At 38.7% G+C, this 15,990-nt stretch overlaps 3 protein-coding genes and 1 pseudogene across 6 annotated transcripts; 1 reads left to right on the top strand and 3 right to left on the bottom strand.

The window, feature by feature from the left end:
* Positions 1-8,960, bottom strand: LOC126615496 (uncharacterized; annotated as a pseudogene).
* Positions 8,365-11,171, bottom strand: LOC126617463 (uncharacterized). The gene is made up of 2 exons (XM_050285519.1): positions 8,938-11,171; positions 8,365-8,702 (listed from the first exon to the last, which is right to left on the bottom strand). The coding sequence occupies exon 1, from the start codon at positions 10,429-10,431 to the stop codon at positions 8,986-8,988; it is 1,446 nt and encodes a 481-aa protein (XP_050141476.1). The 5' UTR covers positions 10,432-11,171; the 3' UTR covers positions 8,365-8,702; positions 8,938-8,985.
* Positions 10,548-12,535, top strand: LOC126617464 (uncharacterized). 4 transcript variants are annotated; one of them, XM_050285523.1, is made up of 4 exons: positions 10,561-10,709; positions 10,899-10,961; positions 11,403-11,477; positions 11,671-12,535. In XM_050285523.1, the coding sequence occupies exons 1-4, from the start codon at positions 10,648-10,650 to the stop codon at positions 11,726-11,728; spliced, it is 258 nt and encodes an 85-aa protein (XP_050141480.1). In that variant the 5' UTR covers positions 10,561-10,647; the 3' UTR covers positions 11,729-12,535. The 4 variants fall into 4 exon arrangements, with proteins under 4 accessions (XP_050141479.1, XP_050141477.1, XP_050141480.1 ...); XM_050285522.1 differs by lacking the exon at positions 11,403-11,477 and having other exon boundaries at positions 10,548-10,709; XM_050285520.1 differs by lacking the exon at positions 11,403-11,477 and having other exon boundaries at positions 10,548-10,961.
* Positions 11,781-15,372, bottom strand: LOC126615495 (uncharacterized). Its single transcript, XM_050283309.1, has 4 exons — positions 13,714-15,372; positions 12,571-13,613; positions 11,900-12,331; positions 11,781-11,813 (listed from the first exon to the last, which is right to left on the bottom strand). Exons 1-4 carry the CDS (start codon positions 14,918-14,920, stop codon positions 11,781-11,783), a joined length of 2,715 nt encoding a protein of 904 aa, XP_050139266.1. The 5' UTR covers positions 14,921-15,372.
* Positions 15,373-15,990: the final 618 nt, after the last annotated feature.

The raw sequence follows: 15,990 nt of genomic DNA, 5'->3' as shown, positions 1-15,990 counted from the left end.
CGTTATCCTTCTCTCTCTTTATTGTAATGAAACCGAATTAAACTGACACTGTACATTGATCGAATTTTGACCGTATGATTTGTATCCGCTCTAAGAAAACTTCACAGTCCACAGTTCGTGCCAAGTCAGCTGGCACGAACTATAATGACAAGGAGCCAGCGGCACGGTATAAGGTAACATAAGAAAAGAATAGGATGAATTCATACATTCAATTAAGTACAGAGACATTTGATACTGAGGAGGAAATTCATTCCTGAACTGTGGTTCTGCCCAAACAGACTCAGGAAACTCAGTTTACTCTTGAGAACGGCCTCAGTCATCCAGTGATTTTAGCGCAAGGACTTTCCCTTATTGTATGTCAACCTGAAGCCAAGAGGATATAAGGGGTCATGGGAAGCTGTCCACCACTTTCAAACCATGAAACTGGTAGTTTTCCCTCGAAGTCATAATCTCCAAAGATAACATCTGTAATTCCCTCTCCTTCGCTACCCGGCAACCAAGCAGCGACAAGAGCATCCATCTTTTCCAAGAGTTGGGGCTCTAAAGTGAAGGGTCTTCCTGATATCAGAATCACCAGTGTGGGGAATCTGTCAGTAACTGAGCTTATAACATCAGCTCCATTGAAGGAGATCACAAGCACTGAATTATCACCCGTTTCACCAACAGTTAAGCAAAAGAGACCTCTTGGCGTGCTAAGGTCTCTGTCGACGGACATAGCTCATAAAAAGTTTCTATATCGTCTCGAACTGCCTTCTAGATAGCTTCCAAGATGGTTGTGCCTTCAAATGTAAAAGACATGTTGGCTCTACGAACTTACCTTGCAACCAACTATGTACTGGTTTGGTACTGAGGTGCTTTTATAAAAAGTGGGTATAAAAAAAAGCTGACCTCAAAAATATGTTTGGTAAACACTTAAAAACAGCTTATTTTCACAGTTTTGGATGAAAAAAAGATGAAAACGTGAAGCAGCAAAAATGAGCTTATTCTTACAACACAGCAAAAACAGTTTTTTTTTTCAAAGCACAGCAATACCAAACCAGCCTTATGTCTAGCAAGGATCTAGTGGAGAAAGGATGCTCAAAAAGATCTGCAACAAACTTCACTCTCAGTATTCTTTCAACAGCATCATCTCTCCTGGACATTGATATCTCCCCATGCTCCACCAGACATACCAAATCCTCCACAAACTGCTCATATCTGAAAGGCACCATCACCTGCATACCTTGTCAATTAGACAAAAGAAGAGCAAATCAATGATTGAAACAAACAATTTAAACTTGGAGTTCAATATCTACCATGTCAACTCCTGCATCAACGACAGATGAAATACAGAAACGATAGTCTGAACTTCGAGGTTTGCAAAGTCGGTCAAGTGCTTCCCAGTCAGAAATCACAAAACCCTGCAGCAGAAAAAACCCTGTTATTTATCTGACGTACCACCTTTTAACGTTAGAGAAACTAGTTTGAAAACAACCATGAAATATCTGAAAGTCGCATCTAACACCAATAAAATTGTGCTGTATTAGTTAGTTTGAATTTCACCATATGATTCTAATGTTAGCAAAGTTGCATCAAACGGATCAGTCGGAAGTACATAATTTACTTCCATTCCAGTTGGAATAGGATGCCATAACAGTAGAAACTCCCCGAGAAATACAGTCCCACAATGGTGCCATATGAATCCTCTCTAAGTCCTCGTAGATGATATGGTATTCCCCTCGTTTAGACCTTTATGTGTACCATATGAATCATCTCCGACAAAATGCTTGGCACATGCAATAGGGTATCCCTTTGGATGTCCTTCGGGTGGGTACCCCTTCAAGCCTGTAACAACAGTCGTCATCTTTCTAACAATTTCAGTGTCTTCACTGAAACTCTCATAGCATCTTCCCCATTTGGGATCTCTGCACAACTGTCGAAACTCATTCAAGTGAATTGCTTTACTAATCCATTCAATTTCATCAGTCATTGTAATTTCAAACATATGTCCCTAATGACCTACAGCAACACAACGATCAAAAGGTAGCGAATGCCATTAGCCCCGACTTCAGGAGCAGTTGCAGCACCAATCCTTTCAGCCAAATCAGCATCTCTGTCACACAGTTCATAAAAGATCAAGGGAAATGCAGGACTAAAACAGCACTCGTATCTATAATTTAGTAATTTAACTCCAATTTTTTCTTTTTCTTTTTCCTTTTTTCCCTTCTTTATGTCATTCTATTTAACGCAATGCCAACACGAATCAACCACTACAAGGAAAAAAATTAAAAGGAGAAAATGAACATAAAATAACCACCAACTAGCTGGTAGTTACGCTCTACAAGCTATTAGAATATGAGCATCCCACCCAAAACCAATTGGCAAGCCTCCGTCAAGGAGAAGGGTGTCGAGACCAATTTCCTCGACCAGGCTCAACCAATGGAAACACCTGATCCAGTGTCCAATTTATCAGGATAATTGAACACAACCCACTTGGATGTTTCAGACTTTATTATTGAAAGAAGGAATGAAGTTTATGGGTCTGATTGAATCATTTATGGGTCCGATTGAATCATTTATGTTTAATATACTCTTGTTATTTGTACTTGTGGTTTAATGCTCGCATTTTCAATTCAATAAAAGTAGTATTACAATATGAATAAACTGCTTTTAACTGTTATTTCTTTACTTAGATAACATGGATAAAAATTATGGTTATTCTCAAAACAAGAGCAATGGTGGAGACTTTTGTCTTGCAGACAGCGCAACCATGCATTCAATACTTCGAGATCGAAAGTATTTCTCGAACTTGGTACTTACAAAAGTAAATGTAACAACAATATCAGGACAATCATATGTAATTGAAGGATCAGGAAAAGCCCAGATTATGTTACCAAATGGAACAATATTGTCCATACAAAATGCGTTGTACGCCACTCGGTCTACTCGAAATTTGTTGAGCTTTAAAGACATACGTCTAAATGGATACCACATTGAAACGAAAAGTGTAGAAAATGTGGAATATTTATGCATTACCTCCAATGATACCCAAAAGCATATATTGGAGAAGTTGCGTAGTTTATTGAGTGGATTTTATACACATATAAAGACAATTGAGGCATATACTATCATGAACCAGAAGTTCATTGATTCAAAGGTTTACATGCTTTGGCATGACCGTCTGGGTTATCCAGGATCTACCATGATGCGTAGAATCATTACCAACTCTAATGGACATCCATTATTGAGCAGACACACTGATGTCTCAAATGATAATCCTTTTAAGGCTTGTTCCTAAGGGAAGTTGGTAACTAGACTATCACAACTAAAGGTTGATGATGAATCCCCATCATTTTTGCAAAGAATTCAAGGGGATATTTGTGGACCTATTCAACCACCTTGTGGACCATTTCAATATTTTATGGTTTTGGTCGATGCATCTACTCGATGGTCACATGCTTGCCTATTGTCTACTTGAAATGTAGCTTTTGCGAGACTTCTTGCTCAAATAATTAAGTTGTGAGCACAGTTCCCAGATCATCCCATTAAGTCAAGTCGACTTGATAACGCTGGTGAATTTACGTCTCAAACCTTTGATGATTACTGCATGGCACTGGGCATTGATGTTGAACATTATGTTCCTTATGTCCATACTCAAAATGGTTTAGCAGAGGCATTTATCAAGCGGCTTTAATTAATAGCTCGCACTCTGCTCATGAAAACGAAATTGCCAGTCTCTGCATGGGGACATGCCATCTTACATGCAGCATCATTGGTTTGACTGAGACCCATAGACAGCCACCAATACTTATCAATACAACTCGTGTTTGGACATTGGCCAAACATTTCACATTTACGAGTTTTTGGTTGTGCTGTTTATGTGCCTATTACATCGCCACAACGAACTAAAATGGGACCTCAGTGCAGACTGGGAATTTATGTGGTTTTGATTCACCATCTATTATTAGATATTTAGAACCTTTGACAGGTGATATGTTTACGACTCTTTTTGCTTATTGTCATTTTGATTAGACAGTCTTCCCGTCGTTAGGGGGATAAAATACCGTTCCATAAGAACGGCAAGAGTTGACATGGGTTGTTCCCACCTTATCTCATTTTGATCCACGAAGCACTCAATGTGAAAATGAAGTGAAAAGGATCGTTCATCTTCAAGGTATTGCTAATCAAATGCTAGATGCATTTAATGATGCTTCGAAAGTGACAAAGTCACATATACCAGCTGCAAATACACCTGTAAGAATTGATGTCCTTGTTGGACAAAAATAAAGTGGCAGCGAATGATTTATCCAGTGCATGCTTGAAGCATGGTAGACCCCCAGGTTCAAAAGATTCAGCCCCTCGAAAGAGAAAGATGAGGGCACAGTTGAACCCAAATGAAATCATTCAGGAAAAGAAAATGAATCATAAATCCACAATTCATGATTTTGTATTTCTAGAAAAAGAAATTGTCCTTGATAAGACACCTGTCCCTGAAGAGAGAAGTACATGAAAGCAAAGAAATATCCATAAATTATGCATATACTAATGAATTGTGGGATCGAAATGAAATAATCATCGACGACATGTTTGCATTTGCAATAGCCACTGAAATTATATTAAGCGATGACATTGAGCCTTGCTCTGTTGATGAATGCAAGCAGAGACATGATTGGCCTAAGTGGAAAGATGCAATCCAGGCAGAATTAAATTCCTTGGAAAGGCAAAATGTTTTTGGACCAGTAGTCCAAACTCCGTCTGGTGTGAACCCCGTAGGTTACAAATGGGTATTCACAAGGAAATGCAACGAGAAAAATGAGATTGCAAGATATAAAACACGACTCGTTGCACAAGGTTTTTCACAAAGACCTGGAATTGATTATGAAGAGACATACTCTCCTGTAATAGATGCAATTACGTTCCGTTACTATAAGTTTGGTGATTTCAGAAAAACTTGACATGTGACTTATGGATGTCATCATCGCGTATCTATATGGAGAATTAGATACTGAGATATATATGAAAGTCCCAGAAGGACTTAAGTTGCCTGAAGCAATTAACAAACCACAAGGTATGTTCTTAATCAAATTAAGGCGATCACTATATGGGCTAAAACAATATGGACGAATGTGGTATAATTGTCTCAGTGAGTATTTGATCTAAGAAGGATATATCAACAATGTCATCTGCCCTTGTGTGTTCATTAAGAAATCAAATATTGGATTTGCTATAGTGGCAGTATATGTCGGTGATATGAACCTAGTTGGAACCCTTGAAGAGCTCAATAAAACTACTGAATATTTGAAAAGCGAATTTGAAATGAAAGACCTTGGGAAAATAAAATATTGTCTCGGCTTGCAGATAGAGCATTGTGCTAATGGAATTTTGGTTCATCAATCAACTTACATGGAAAAAATACTAAAGTGATTTGGCATGTGGTGTGAAAAAATTTGACACTCAAATTAAAACCCTATGATTGTAGTATATGAAAGTAGGGATCGTTTTAGGTTGGGGATTAAAGGGGCTGCTAATCTACACAAATTAAACTCTAAAACACTAAACTAGACTCAAAAACAAAAAAACTAGACTCTTATGACTCAAAACTGACCAAATTGACTCAAAACAGCAAAACTAAGTTAAAAAAACTCAAAACAACTACTAAAGAGTGATTTGGACGAATTATAAACTAACTTGACTCAAAATACTAAATGGGGAAAGATTTAAACGAAATTAACTAAACTAAGACACCAAATACGAACTGAGGGGGGTTTTTGGACGAATTTGACAAAACTAAGTAAATTGCAGCAAACAAAGTAAGTTAAAACGAGATTAAGATGAATTCAAGGGTGAAAAGCTAGTTAGAGGGTTCTTCTCCACACATGAAACATATGCACATAAATTGATTTCTAGTATTGTTTCTTCAAACCATGAATGAAAATGCCTCAAATTAATTGTGGACGCACTAATTAACTTTCAGATTTCCTAAGTTCATTGAAATGAATGGACAACGCATCACAACCAAATTATTCTTATCAAGTTCCCTATATGAACAACATGATAGAGATACATATCAATGAACAACATGATTGAGATACATATAAAAAATCATTACGTTCTATGAAAATCATAAGCATTGATAAGGCAATCGTAACTACGAACTGCATGACACTCCTGCTAAGAATCTACTTAACACTATTGTGACTAGAAATCTCCACTACTTTTAATTATAACTTCATAACGATTAGGTGAAATTCCCTTATAATCTAGCATCAAATCCCTGCATGCAAACTAAGTATGCATCCTCAATCAACACACAAGAATAGGTTCTCAATAACGCAAATAAGTAAATCACATTCATGTTTTACGAAACAATAACTGAAAGTAATCAATTCATATTAAACATATGTCCATGACTTCGAATTCACCTTTAACTAAAACGAAATTAGTTCCACATGTTCATAATAATTGAAAAGCAACAGAAAATAAACATGGAAACGAAATGAGGGAAGAAATAACTCTTAGAACTCCAATGGTTGTGGGTGGCTTGCGCACAAGGTCCTCCTTCTCCAATGGAAGCCACGGCAAAGGCTTTTTCTTCTCCAAAGTTGCGGCAAAGGGTGTAATTTGGTGTTTTTGCGGCTGAAAGGGGGTGTAGAATTATATGTGGGGTGGTAATCGAAATTATGGCTAAAAACATATATTTATAGGCTAGGGTTTGGCAGAATTTCTAGAGGAAAAGGCTTAGGGTTTGCGGCACAAGGCTTGGCCCAATCCAAGGGGGAAAATAACTAGGGTTTCTGGAAGATTTTAGGGTTTCTAGAAGGGTTTGGGGCGCCACCTTTCTAGGGCTTCTAGAAAGAAAATGTTTTGTGCAGAAATTGGGACTTCTAGAAGGGTTTGTGGCGCCACCTTTCTAGGTCTTCTAGAAAGGTGGGTGCGGCACATGTATAAGAGAATGGATAGGCCTTCTAGAAGGGATTTAGGTCCCCTTGTAGCTGATTATTCATTTTCGAAGTCTTGAATTAATTTCTCCATCTCTTTAGCACATTCCTCGCTTCATTTGATATTCAAAAACGTCCATTCCTTGTGCTCCACATGCATGCAATCTAATCCAGCCCAAAATTGCTCTAAAATGCTTCAAAATGCACTTTCTTGCCAACTTTGCCAATTGGACCTACAAACATACGAAAATAGCTTAAATCACTATGATAAACACAAACTAACTATGAAAATGCAAGAAAATAAGCTAACTAAGTCGCATAAATATGCTCTTATCAGCATGGACAAGGCTTATCCACTTAGCACCCCAATGGTCATTCGTTCTTTGGACATTAAGAAAGATCCATTTTGTCCAAGAGAAGATGATGAACTGGTCCTTGGTCCAGAAGTACCATATTTGAGCGCAATAGGTGCTTTATTGTATTTAGCACAATGTACTAGACCATAAATAGCTTTTTCAGTTAACTTGTTAGCCAGTTATAGCTTTGCTCCAACAATTCGTCATTAGAAGAGAGTCAAAGATGTTCTACAATACATTTGTGGGACAACAGATATGAGTCTCTTCTACTCAGACAAGCCCACAAATGACCAGATCCTTGTTGGATAAGTAGATGCTGGTTTTTTCTCCGATCCGCATAAAGCCCGCTCACAAAATGGATATGTGTTCACTAATGGGGATACTGCAATTTCATGGCGATCAACGAAGCAAACGTTAGTTGCTACATCTTCCAATCACTCGGAAATAATTACTTTACATGAAGCAAGTCGTGAATGTTCTTGGTTAAGATCAATGATCCATCACATCCGGAATTTATGTGGTCTACCTTCAAAGACAGACACTCCAACTATCATCCATGAAGATAATGTAGCCTGTGTTGCCGAGATGAAGGAATGATTCATCAAGGGTGATAAGACTAAACACATATCTTCAAGATTTTTCAGTGCACATGAGCTTCAGAAGGCTAAAGTTATTGAAGTTAGACAAATCCGTTCCAATGAAAATTTAGCAGACTTGTTCACCAAATCTCTACCAAAGTGCACATTTCAGAAGTTAGTGCAGGGAATCGGATTACGTCGGCTTACAAATTTGAAGAATGCGGAATCAGGGGAGATACAATTCAGAGGGATCATCCATGATACATGCATGTTGTACTCTTTTTCCTTTGATTAGGATTTTTCCCATTGGATTTTTCCTGTCAAGGTTTTAACGAGGCAACATAAGCATGCTTAACACCATATCAACAATCCAGGTAAAGTTGTACTCTTTTTCCTTCTCTAACTTTTGCCTATTTATAACAAATATATCCACATTTAATTCCCAAAAAAGGGGAAATACAAAAGAATTTTGATATGTTACAAATATTTGAAACACACAAAGGTTTCTTACTCTAATCCTCGAGAGAGCCAAATAAATCTGGTAAATTGTTATTGAACACCATATTATCTATTATTATACAGCGGTTACATGGATCATTATACAACTATTTACTGTTTCGGCTTGATCGATCAACAGCCTGTTCATATTTTAGAAGTTTTAGACCCACACTCTACATCTTGGATGGCTTCTAATTTGCCTCTGGCATCAGCTGGCTTTGAAGTCCACCTGCACCTCCATCTACAGACTAACGTTTTCTAACTGGTTCTGGAATTCCTTGTCACTGACTACTCGATCATCAACTTCATTAGTAACTTCTTCAAGAGTCTTTCTTGGGAGAATCTTCGAGTACCTGTTCAATTTAACAAGTTTTGGATTTGTTAGTCTCAAAAACTCAATGTATATAAGATTCTGCTCTTCCAGCTTCTAAAGAGAGAACAAAATTAATGTTGTGAGTATGTGAGTTATATAAAACGTTTTCTTATATATGAGGTTTGTAGAATAATGAGGTCTGTAAAATGTTTGCTTATTCACCGAATCACCAAGAAGAAAAAACATTATTTTCGTGGAATGTATACTTTCTTTACCTTGGTTGTTGTTCATGATACATTTCTATATCTTCACTAGAATCTTTGTCAAGTTTTGATCTCTTCAACTTGTTTTTTCAGTTCTGCAGTAGCCTCAGTGGTTGGTTTTTTCAATCCGGGAGCAACCTCTGTAGCTTTTGTTGACACATTTACAATTTTTTCAATCGGCTTTTTCACCTCAATAGCTTCATCAGTAGCGTTATGTGCTCCATTATCAGTTTTTCCATCTGAAGAAACCCCAGTTGCTTTATGCGAAACATTTCCACTTTCTTCAGTTGTTTTTTTCAATACTGCAACAGGCTCCGATGCTTTTTGTGATGCGTCTTCACTCGCTTTAACTTGTTTGTTTAAATTAGTAGCAGGATCTGATGTTTCTTGTGACACATCTTTGGTTTCTTTAGCTGGTTTTTTCAATTCTGTTGCAGACTCTATTGATTTTCCGGATCCAATTCCTATTTCTTCAGCTGGCCTTTTCAGTTCTCTCGAAATCTCTGCTGCTTTTTGTGACGCTGATTCGCTTTCTTTAGCTGGTTTTTTCAATTCTACTGCGGACTCTATTGATTTTTCTGATCCAATTTCTTTTTCTTCAGCTGGCCTTTTCAGTTCTCTCGGAGTCTCTACTGCTTTTTGTGACGTTGCTTCACTTTCTTTATCTGTTCTTTTCAATTCTGCTACAGACTCTATTGATTTTTCTGAGCCAATTCCTTTTTCTTCAGCTGGCCTTTTCAGTTCTCTCGGAATCTCTACTACCTTTTGTGACGCTGCTTCGTTTTCTTTTGCTGTTTTTTTCAATTCTGCTGCAGACTCAATTGATTTTTCCGATCCCATTCTTATTTCTTCAGCCGGCCTTTTCAATTCTCCAGGAATCTCTACTGCTTTTTGTGACGCACCTGCAATTTCTTCAGTTTGCCTTTTTAATTCTGTTGGGACCTTAGTTGCTTTTGTTGATACACTCCCAGTTTCTTCTGCAGGTTTTTTCATTTCTGAAGCAGCCTCAGTTGCTTTCAATGGTACACTTCCGGTTTCTTCGGCTGTTTCTTTCATTTTTGTGGATGCGTCTGTTTCTGTTTGAGAAACACTTCGAACTTCTTCCGGTGGTTTTTTCAATTCTGTACTATCCTCTGTTGTTTTCCCCAACACATTTTCGGCTGATTTTTTTGATTCTGCAGCAACCACTGATGTTTTTTGTGGTAGATTTCCAGTTCCTTTAGCTGGTAGTATCGATTCTAGGCCAGTCATTGTTGCTTGTTGTAACACATTACCTATTTCTTCAATTGGATTTTTTATTTTTTCTAGAGCCTCTGTCATTTTCTGTGATCCGCTTTGGATTTCTTCAGATGATTTGTTTGATATTGCACGATCCTCTGTCTCTTTTTGTGATGCACTTCCAACTTCTTCCCCGAAAATTTTCAGCTCTACAGTACCCTCAGTTGCTCTTTGTGATTCACTCCTAACCTTTTCAACCGGTTTTTCCAATTCTGCAGTTGCTCCCATTGAAACGTTCCCAATTTCCTCAGCTGGTTTTTTCAACTCTGCTACTGCCTCTATTTTTTTTCCTTGTACGTTTTCAATTTTTTCAGCTAGTTCTTTTGATTCTTTGGCTGTCTGTGATGATTTTTGCAATACACTTCCAATTTCTTCTGCCGGTTTTTTCAGTTCTGAAGGAACCTTGCTTGCTTTTTGTGAGACACTTCCAATTTCTTCGGATGGATGTTTCAATTTTGCAGGAGCATCACTTGCTTTCTGAGATATACTTCCAACTTCTTCAGATGGTATTTTCAGTTGCACCGGAACCTCTGTTGCTTTTTGTGACACATTTCCAATTTCTTGAGCCGGTTTTTTCACCTCTGCAGGAGCCCTGGCTTCTTTTGTTGATACACTTCCAATTTCATCGCTCGGTTTTTTCAATTCTAAAGCAGCTTCTGTTGTTTTTTGTGATATATTTCCTATTTTTTCAACAGGTTTGTTTATGTCTGCACCAACCTTTGTTGCTTTTGTCGATACATCTTCAACTTCCTCAACAGGTATTTTCGACTGTGTAGCTGCTTTTGTTGCTTTTTGTGATACATTGGATGTAGCTTCAACTGGTTGCTTCAAATCTGCATCAACCTTTGTGGCCTTTTCCGAACTATGTTTGATTGCTTCAGCTGGTTTTATCAATTCTGCAGCAGCTTCTGTTGCCCTTTGTGACACATTTACAATTTCTTCAGTTGGCTTTTTCAACTCAGCAACAACCTCTCTTGCTTTTTGTGTCGCGCTCCCAATTTCTTCGGCTGATTTTTTCAAGTCTAAAGTAGCCTCCTCCGTTGCCTTTTGTGACAAAATTCCTGTTTCTTCAGCTGGTTTTTTAAGTTCTGCAGCAGCTTCTTTTGCTTTTTCCGATACTTTTCCAATTTCCTCAGCTTGTTTTTTCAATTCCGAAGTTGCTTCTCTCACTTTTTGTGATAAATCTCCAATTTCTTCAGCTTGCTCAGTCAGTACGATGTTGGCTTCCTCGGTGGACTTCTCTGGAGGCATACATTGTTTCTGTTATATGAAATGTAAGCATCAGTCAAATCGTTTTAATTTTAATTACAATTTTGATTCCACAAATCATGAGAGAACATGTTACTAGAGAAACAAAAAGTCATAAAATCCGATTGAAAGCATGTATCTTTAGTTGCTTGGAGTTACAAACCTGCGACTTCTTTGAGTCAGTTGTATTTGATCGGTCACTAGTTGATTCGTGAACAGGTTGCATTGCAGTTTGAGGCGTCAACAATGTGCTGTCATGTGGCTTCACTGTGGATGAATCATTTTTCACGTTGCCTCCCACCTCAGATTCCGGGGCACCAATTTGTCTTTCAGGATTGTAATTTGACGAGGATGCTTGATCCCTTGAGATATCTTCCAGTAACACAGATGTCGGAGATAATGATGATGATGAAGAAGAAGTGGATGCAACAGCAACATCTTCAATCACCAGATCTTTCTGCATAGCTGATGCATTAAGATCACCAGAAACTCCACATTCCACGGTACCTTGCTCATCCTTTCTGCCTTGAGTTGGGTTTGAGTTTATTTTCGCATCAAGTTCTTTTTTGTCGTCATTTTCAGTTTCCTGTTGAAGATCTCCCTTAATACGATTTGAATTCTTATTGTCCTTGGTAGGATGCTTAGTGTCCAAGGAAGCTTCACGTTCGGCAGTATTCGCAGAATTTCCCTCCAAATGCCTGCTAGATACTGAAATAGTCCCCTCCTTTGCCTTTGACGGCTCTCCCACAATCTCTTGCTTAATCAATATCTGGTCTCCACCGTCTCTGCCTGCATTCATCTTCTCATCTTTCAAACTATGAATAGCATTGGCTGCTGGCGGGTTCACCTTCTTTGTCGTCTCATCAGGAGGATTCGTTTCCTGTTCAATATCCAAACTGATCAGAGAGAGAGAGAGAGAGAGAGAGAGAGAGAGGTATTTGCATGTAAAAGATTAATTGGAAGTCTTTTAGCAGATAGAAAGATATTTACACGAGTCTACGAGAATATGGGCTCAAACTTGGGTGATTTACTTTGGTTGGAATTTGAACTACTCATTTCTTAATTTCTATTAGAATTTTTTTCAGCCACATTACTCTATCACAACATAAAAGCACCGACCTCTAGTTTTGCAGAAGGATGAGCCACCCGCTGTTCATTCGATTTCATTGTTTCGTCTTGATTTTCAAGTGAAAGTACATTGCATGAGCTAGAAGCCCTTAGCTTTCTAACTTTTTCGACTGCTTGCCCGACATCATCGTAACTCTTTCCATTATAACTCAACGAATGGGCTTGCCCGTCTCCATATATTTCTGTTATTGAAGATGACAACGAGCACACATCATCCAGTTCATCTGGTTGCATCGATGATGATTCAGCAGCATCCTTGCTGTTCTTATTGTTTCCCGAAAATCTGATGCTTGCAAGGTCCTTCTCGCTGAGTCCACGCATGTCCCTCGGTTTTGATTCACTTTCTTCTGTTTTTGATGATTGAGACGACGCTGCCCACATGTACTCTTTTTCAAAGTCGCCATCCAATGTCACGGATTCTCTATCCGTGGGTGAATTGGCCCCGTCTGTCAGCGGAGGTGAACCAACCTCCGAAACCTCAACCTGTAGGTCAGAAGCTATAGAGTATGTAGGAGTATGACAAGCACCCCTTTCAGAATAAAACAAGCGTTCTTCCAACCTGCTTCTTTCGTGCGCAGACGGGCTAGAATCATGCAACGGCTCCTTCGCAGATTTGCTCTTAGGAATCGAACAATCTAGGGGTTTTGGTGGAATACGCCTCAATTTTGATCCTGCATTTTGAGAGGGTCCAGGTCTAGCAAAATGAAAACTCTGTTCATCGTCTTCGGAGTATGAAGTTGAGCTTGACTCGTCGTTGCTGTCATCAGTTACGTGTGGCTGCATCTCTACACTTTTATTTTCCTTCTTGTTCGTTGCTGTTGTATCGATCACCCTCTGAGTTTCTCTGTTTCCTTCATCTTTCGGTTCCACTGAGCTTGTTGCCGGAAGAGGGGATTCAGTTATGCTTTCAGCTGTATCAGCACCGTTGCCAATGTCGGACATGTTCTCGCGTGCTTTTGACAACAGAGCTTCAATAACTTCGTCATGCTTACCCGACAACATTCTTTCGATATGCCTATCGTGAGGTCCTATCTCTGCAGAGAAAAAGAAATATGGATGCAGTTAAGAACCATAACTTGAACCACAGGCAATAAAAAAATTTCGAAAGTGGGAAACACAAAAAGCTCGTCTCACCTAATTGTTTTTTAAATCTGGAGCACCCCAATCCATCCAATGATTTTCTCTTGGGTTCCAATGGATAAGAAGCAGCTCCCAAAGAGAAGCTCTCGTGCCGGCAAAATAGCATTTCCTTCTGGTGAGCTGCCGTGAATTCTTGTTGGAAACTATCCGCCATAAGGTTCGGCTTCTCTTCTTGTGGATCGTACGGAAGATCAAATGGATTTTGCATTGGTAACAAAATGGAAGGGGCTGAACCAGGTGTGTCCAAATCACTAGAAGCTAATTTCGCGTAATCAACGGGGTGGTTTTTCGAAATTAAAATTGGAGCAATCTGACCTGGTATGATAGTATCCAAGTCAATCAGACCTTTCTCAACCTGCATTTTGAACAACTTTCTTGCTCTTCTTCTGGCAATCAAACTTTCCAGCCTTTTGTTCCTTTCTATCTCCGAAAGCCCGAGATCCATGAGATTTCTCTGATCATCGTCTGTCCACTGCACCGCCTTGTTTCCACTCTCTTGTGCCTCTCCTCTACTAGTCCCGTCGCCTTCTAATTTGTCCGGTTGTTCATCTGAGTCATCAGACGACAACAACTGAGATTCTGAAATGTCGGAATCTAGGACCGAATGGTGCTGCTCAACGAGAGCCTGAATACTTTCTTCCGCTGATGCTTTTGCCGCGGAACTCTCTCCCTGATCAAAACCACATTTAGCTTTCTCCTCCACGACTGCTTTCTTGCTTCTGTCAATCAATGCAGTTCCACCAATCAAACCACCATTCAAAGTTTTTGAAATAGAAATGTTTTTCCCCACATTATAATAATCTTGCGCACCAGCTTCTATGCACCTTCTCGAAACATTTGTTCGTCTGCTTTTCTGTCTAGTGAAGGAGCTCCCATCTCGGTTGACAACATCACCACCTCCAACAGGTTGATCGGGTTTTACACACGGCACTTGATCATTACTACTCCGTTTCTCATCCCGTTTGACCTCTTCTAGGAATGTGAGTCCTCCGGAAGAGTAAAACAATCTAACAAGAACAGCAATGCAGACAAGAAACGGAAACCAGAAGACAAAAAGATTGAAAAATACATAAAAGAGGTAGCAGAAGAACAAAGTGGCTGAAATAAATGGATGCTTCTGCACACATAGGCTACTAGTTTTCATGGAAAACTTAACAAATCTCCATACACAAACTAGTACAGCCTCTGCTCCGACAGCCATATCTACCTTTTTGAACAAAATCTCGAAAAAACAGAAACCCCAAAATGTACAAAACTAAGTGAGCAATTTACTACATTCAAACCTAGAACAATTTGGGCAGCACTAGTACTACAAATGCAGAACTGCGTAAACAAAATCCAACCCGCATTATAAAAATTGATGAAAATCTGGTTTCGCTAAAGAAAACAAATTCAAAAGATTCGGATGATATTACATTCAAACTTATCACAACTTTGGCAGCACTAGGATTACAATTTGGGCAGCTCTAGGGCTAGGAAAGGAGAAATGGAGAAACGAAAGCAAACCCGCATTTTAAAAACAAGGGAAAATCGAGTTTCGGAAACGGAATGAAAGATACAGAATTTTTGAGATGGACGACGATTTCAAAACCGTAAGAAAATGAGAGGTAGAAATGAAAGAGCAAAGGAGGGAGGGGGTCAAAGTTTTGCCGATGAATGTATCTCACACAATCTTTGCTTTGTGTGTGTGTTGCTCTGCAGCTCTGGATTTAGGGGTTTTTCCAAATTTAGCAAACTTTTTTTTGCTTGGCTCTTGGTTCCTGTAAGATCCTTCATTTCAGGACATTTTTTCAAGCCTCCATCGCTCAAACCGGAACATGACAGAATAGGGAACGGGTAAAAAACGGTTGTTATTTGACTCATGGTCAATGCCAATCCGTTTGTACAACCCCAGCCCATCAACCATCAAAGCCCGTAAACGAACTCTGTTCTGATACTAAATTGAAAATAAAAGATTTAAGATAACTTTAGAGTTATTTACAATATCATAATTTTCGAATACAATTTCAATATTTTATTATTCTCTATAAGGAGGTGTTTATAAGATTACAAAAGAGGAATACTAGGAAGTAAATCAAAACAATCATTGTCCACAAGATAAGGAAACCTAGACCAAATAAAATAAAATCATATCAAATCAAATCTCTAAAATACTTTTCTTTATATTTTCCAACACCACCCGTCAAATTCATGATGTCATGAGTTGGCCATAAAATAAAGGGAAATTTTATTTAAACCCATTCAACCTCTTTTAACACCCAACTTAAAATT

The sequence above is a fragment of the Malus sylvestris genome, chromosome 3, assembly GCF_916048215.2.
Source record: "Malus sylvestris chromosome 3, drMalSylv7.2, whole genome shotgun sequence".
In the NCBI taxonomy this organism is placed as follows: Eukaryota; Viridiplantae; Streptophyta; class Magnoliopsida; order Rosales; family Rosaceae; genus Malus; species Malus sylvestris.
This window is presented reverse-complemented; position numbering and strand designations above follow the sequence as displayed.

Bases quoted from the DNA above. Each gene is read 5' to 3' on its own strand.
- LOC126617463 (XM_050285519.1), bottom strand. From the start codon at position 10,431: ATGGGAGCAACTGCAGAATTGGAAAAACCGGTTGAAAAGGTTAGGAGT.
- LOC126617464 (XM_050285520.1), top strand. From the start codon at position 10,548: ATGATTTTTGCAATACACTTCCAATTTCTTCTGCCGGTTTTTTCAGTT. The intron at 10,962-11,670 runs GTATTTTCGACT...ATTCGTGAACAG, and splicing joins ATCTTCAACTTCCTCAACAG to GTTGCATTGCAGTTTGAGGC.
- LOC126615495 (XM_050283309.1), bottom strand. From the start codon at position 14,920: ATGGCTGTCGGAGCAGAGGCTGTACTAGTTTGTGTATGGAGATTTGTT. The intron at 13,614-13,713 runs GTGAGACGAGCT...TTTTCTCTGCAG, and splicing joins CAGATTTAAAAAACAATTAG to AGATAGGACCTCACGATAGG. The intron at 12,332-12,570 runs GTCGGTGCTTTT...GATATTGAACAG, and splicing joins ATCCTTCTGCAAAACTAGAG to GAAACGAATCCTCCTGATGA.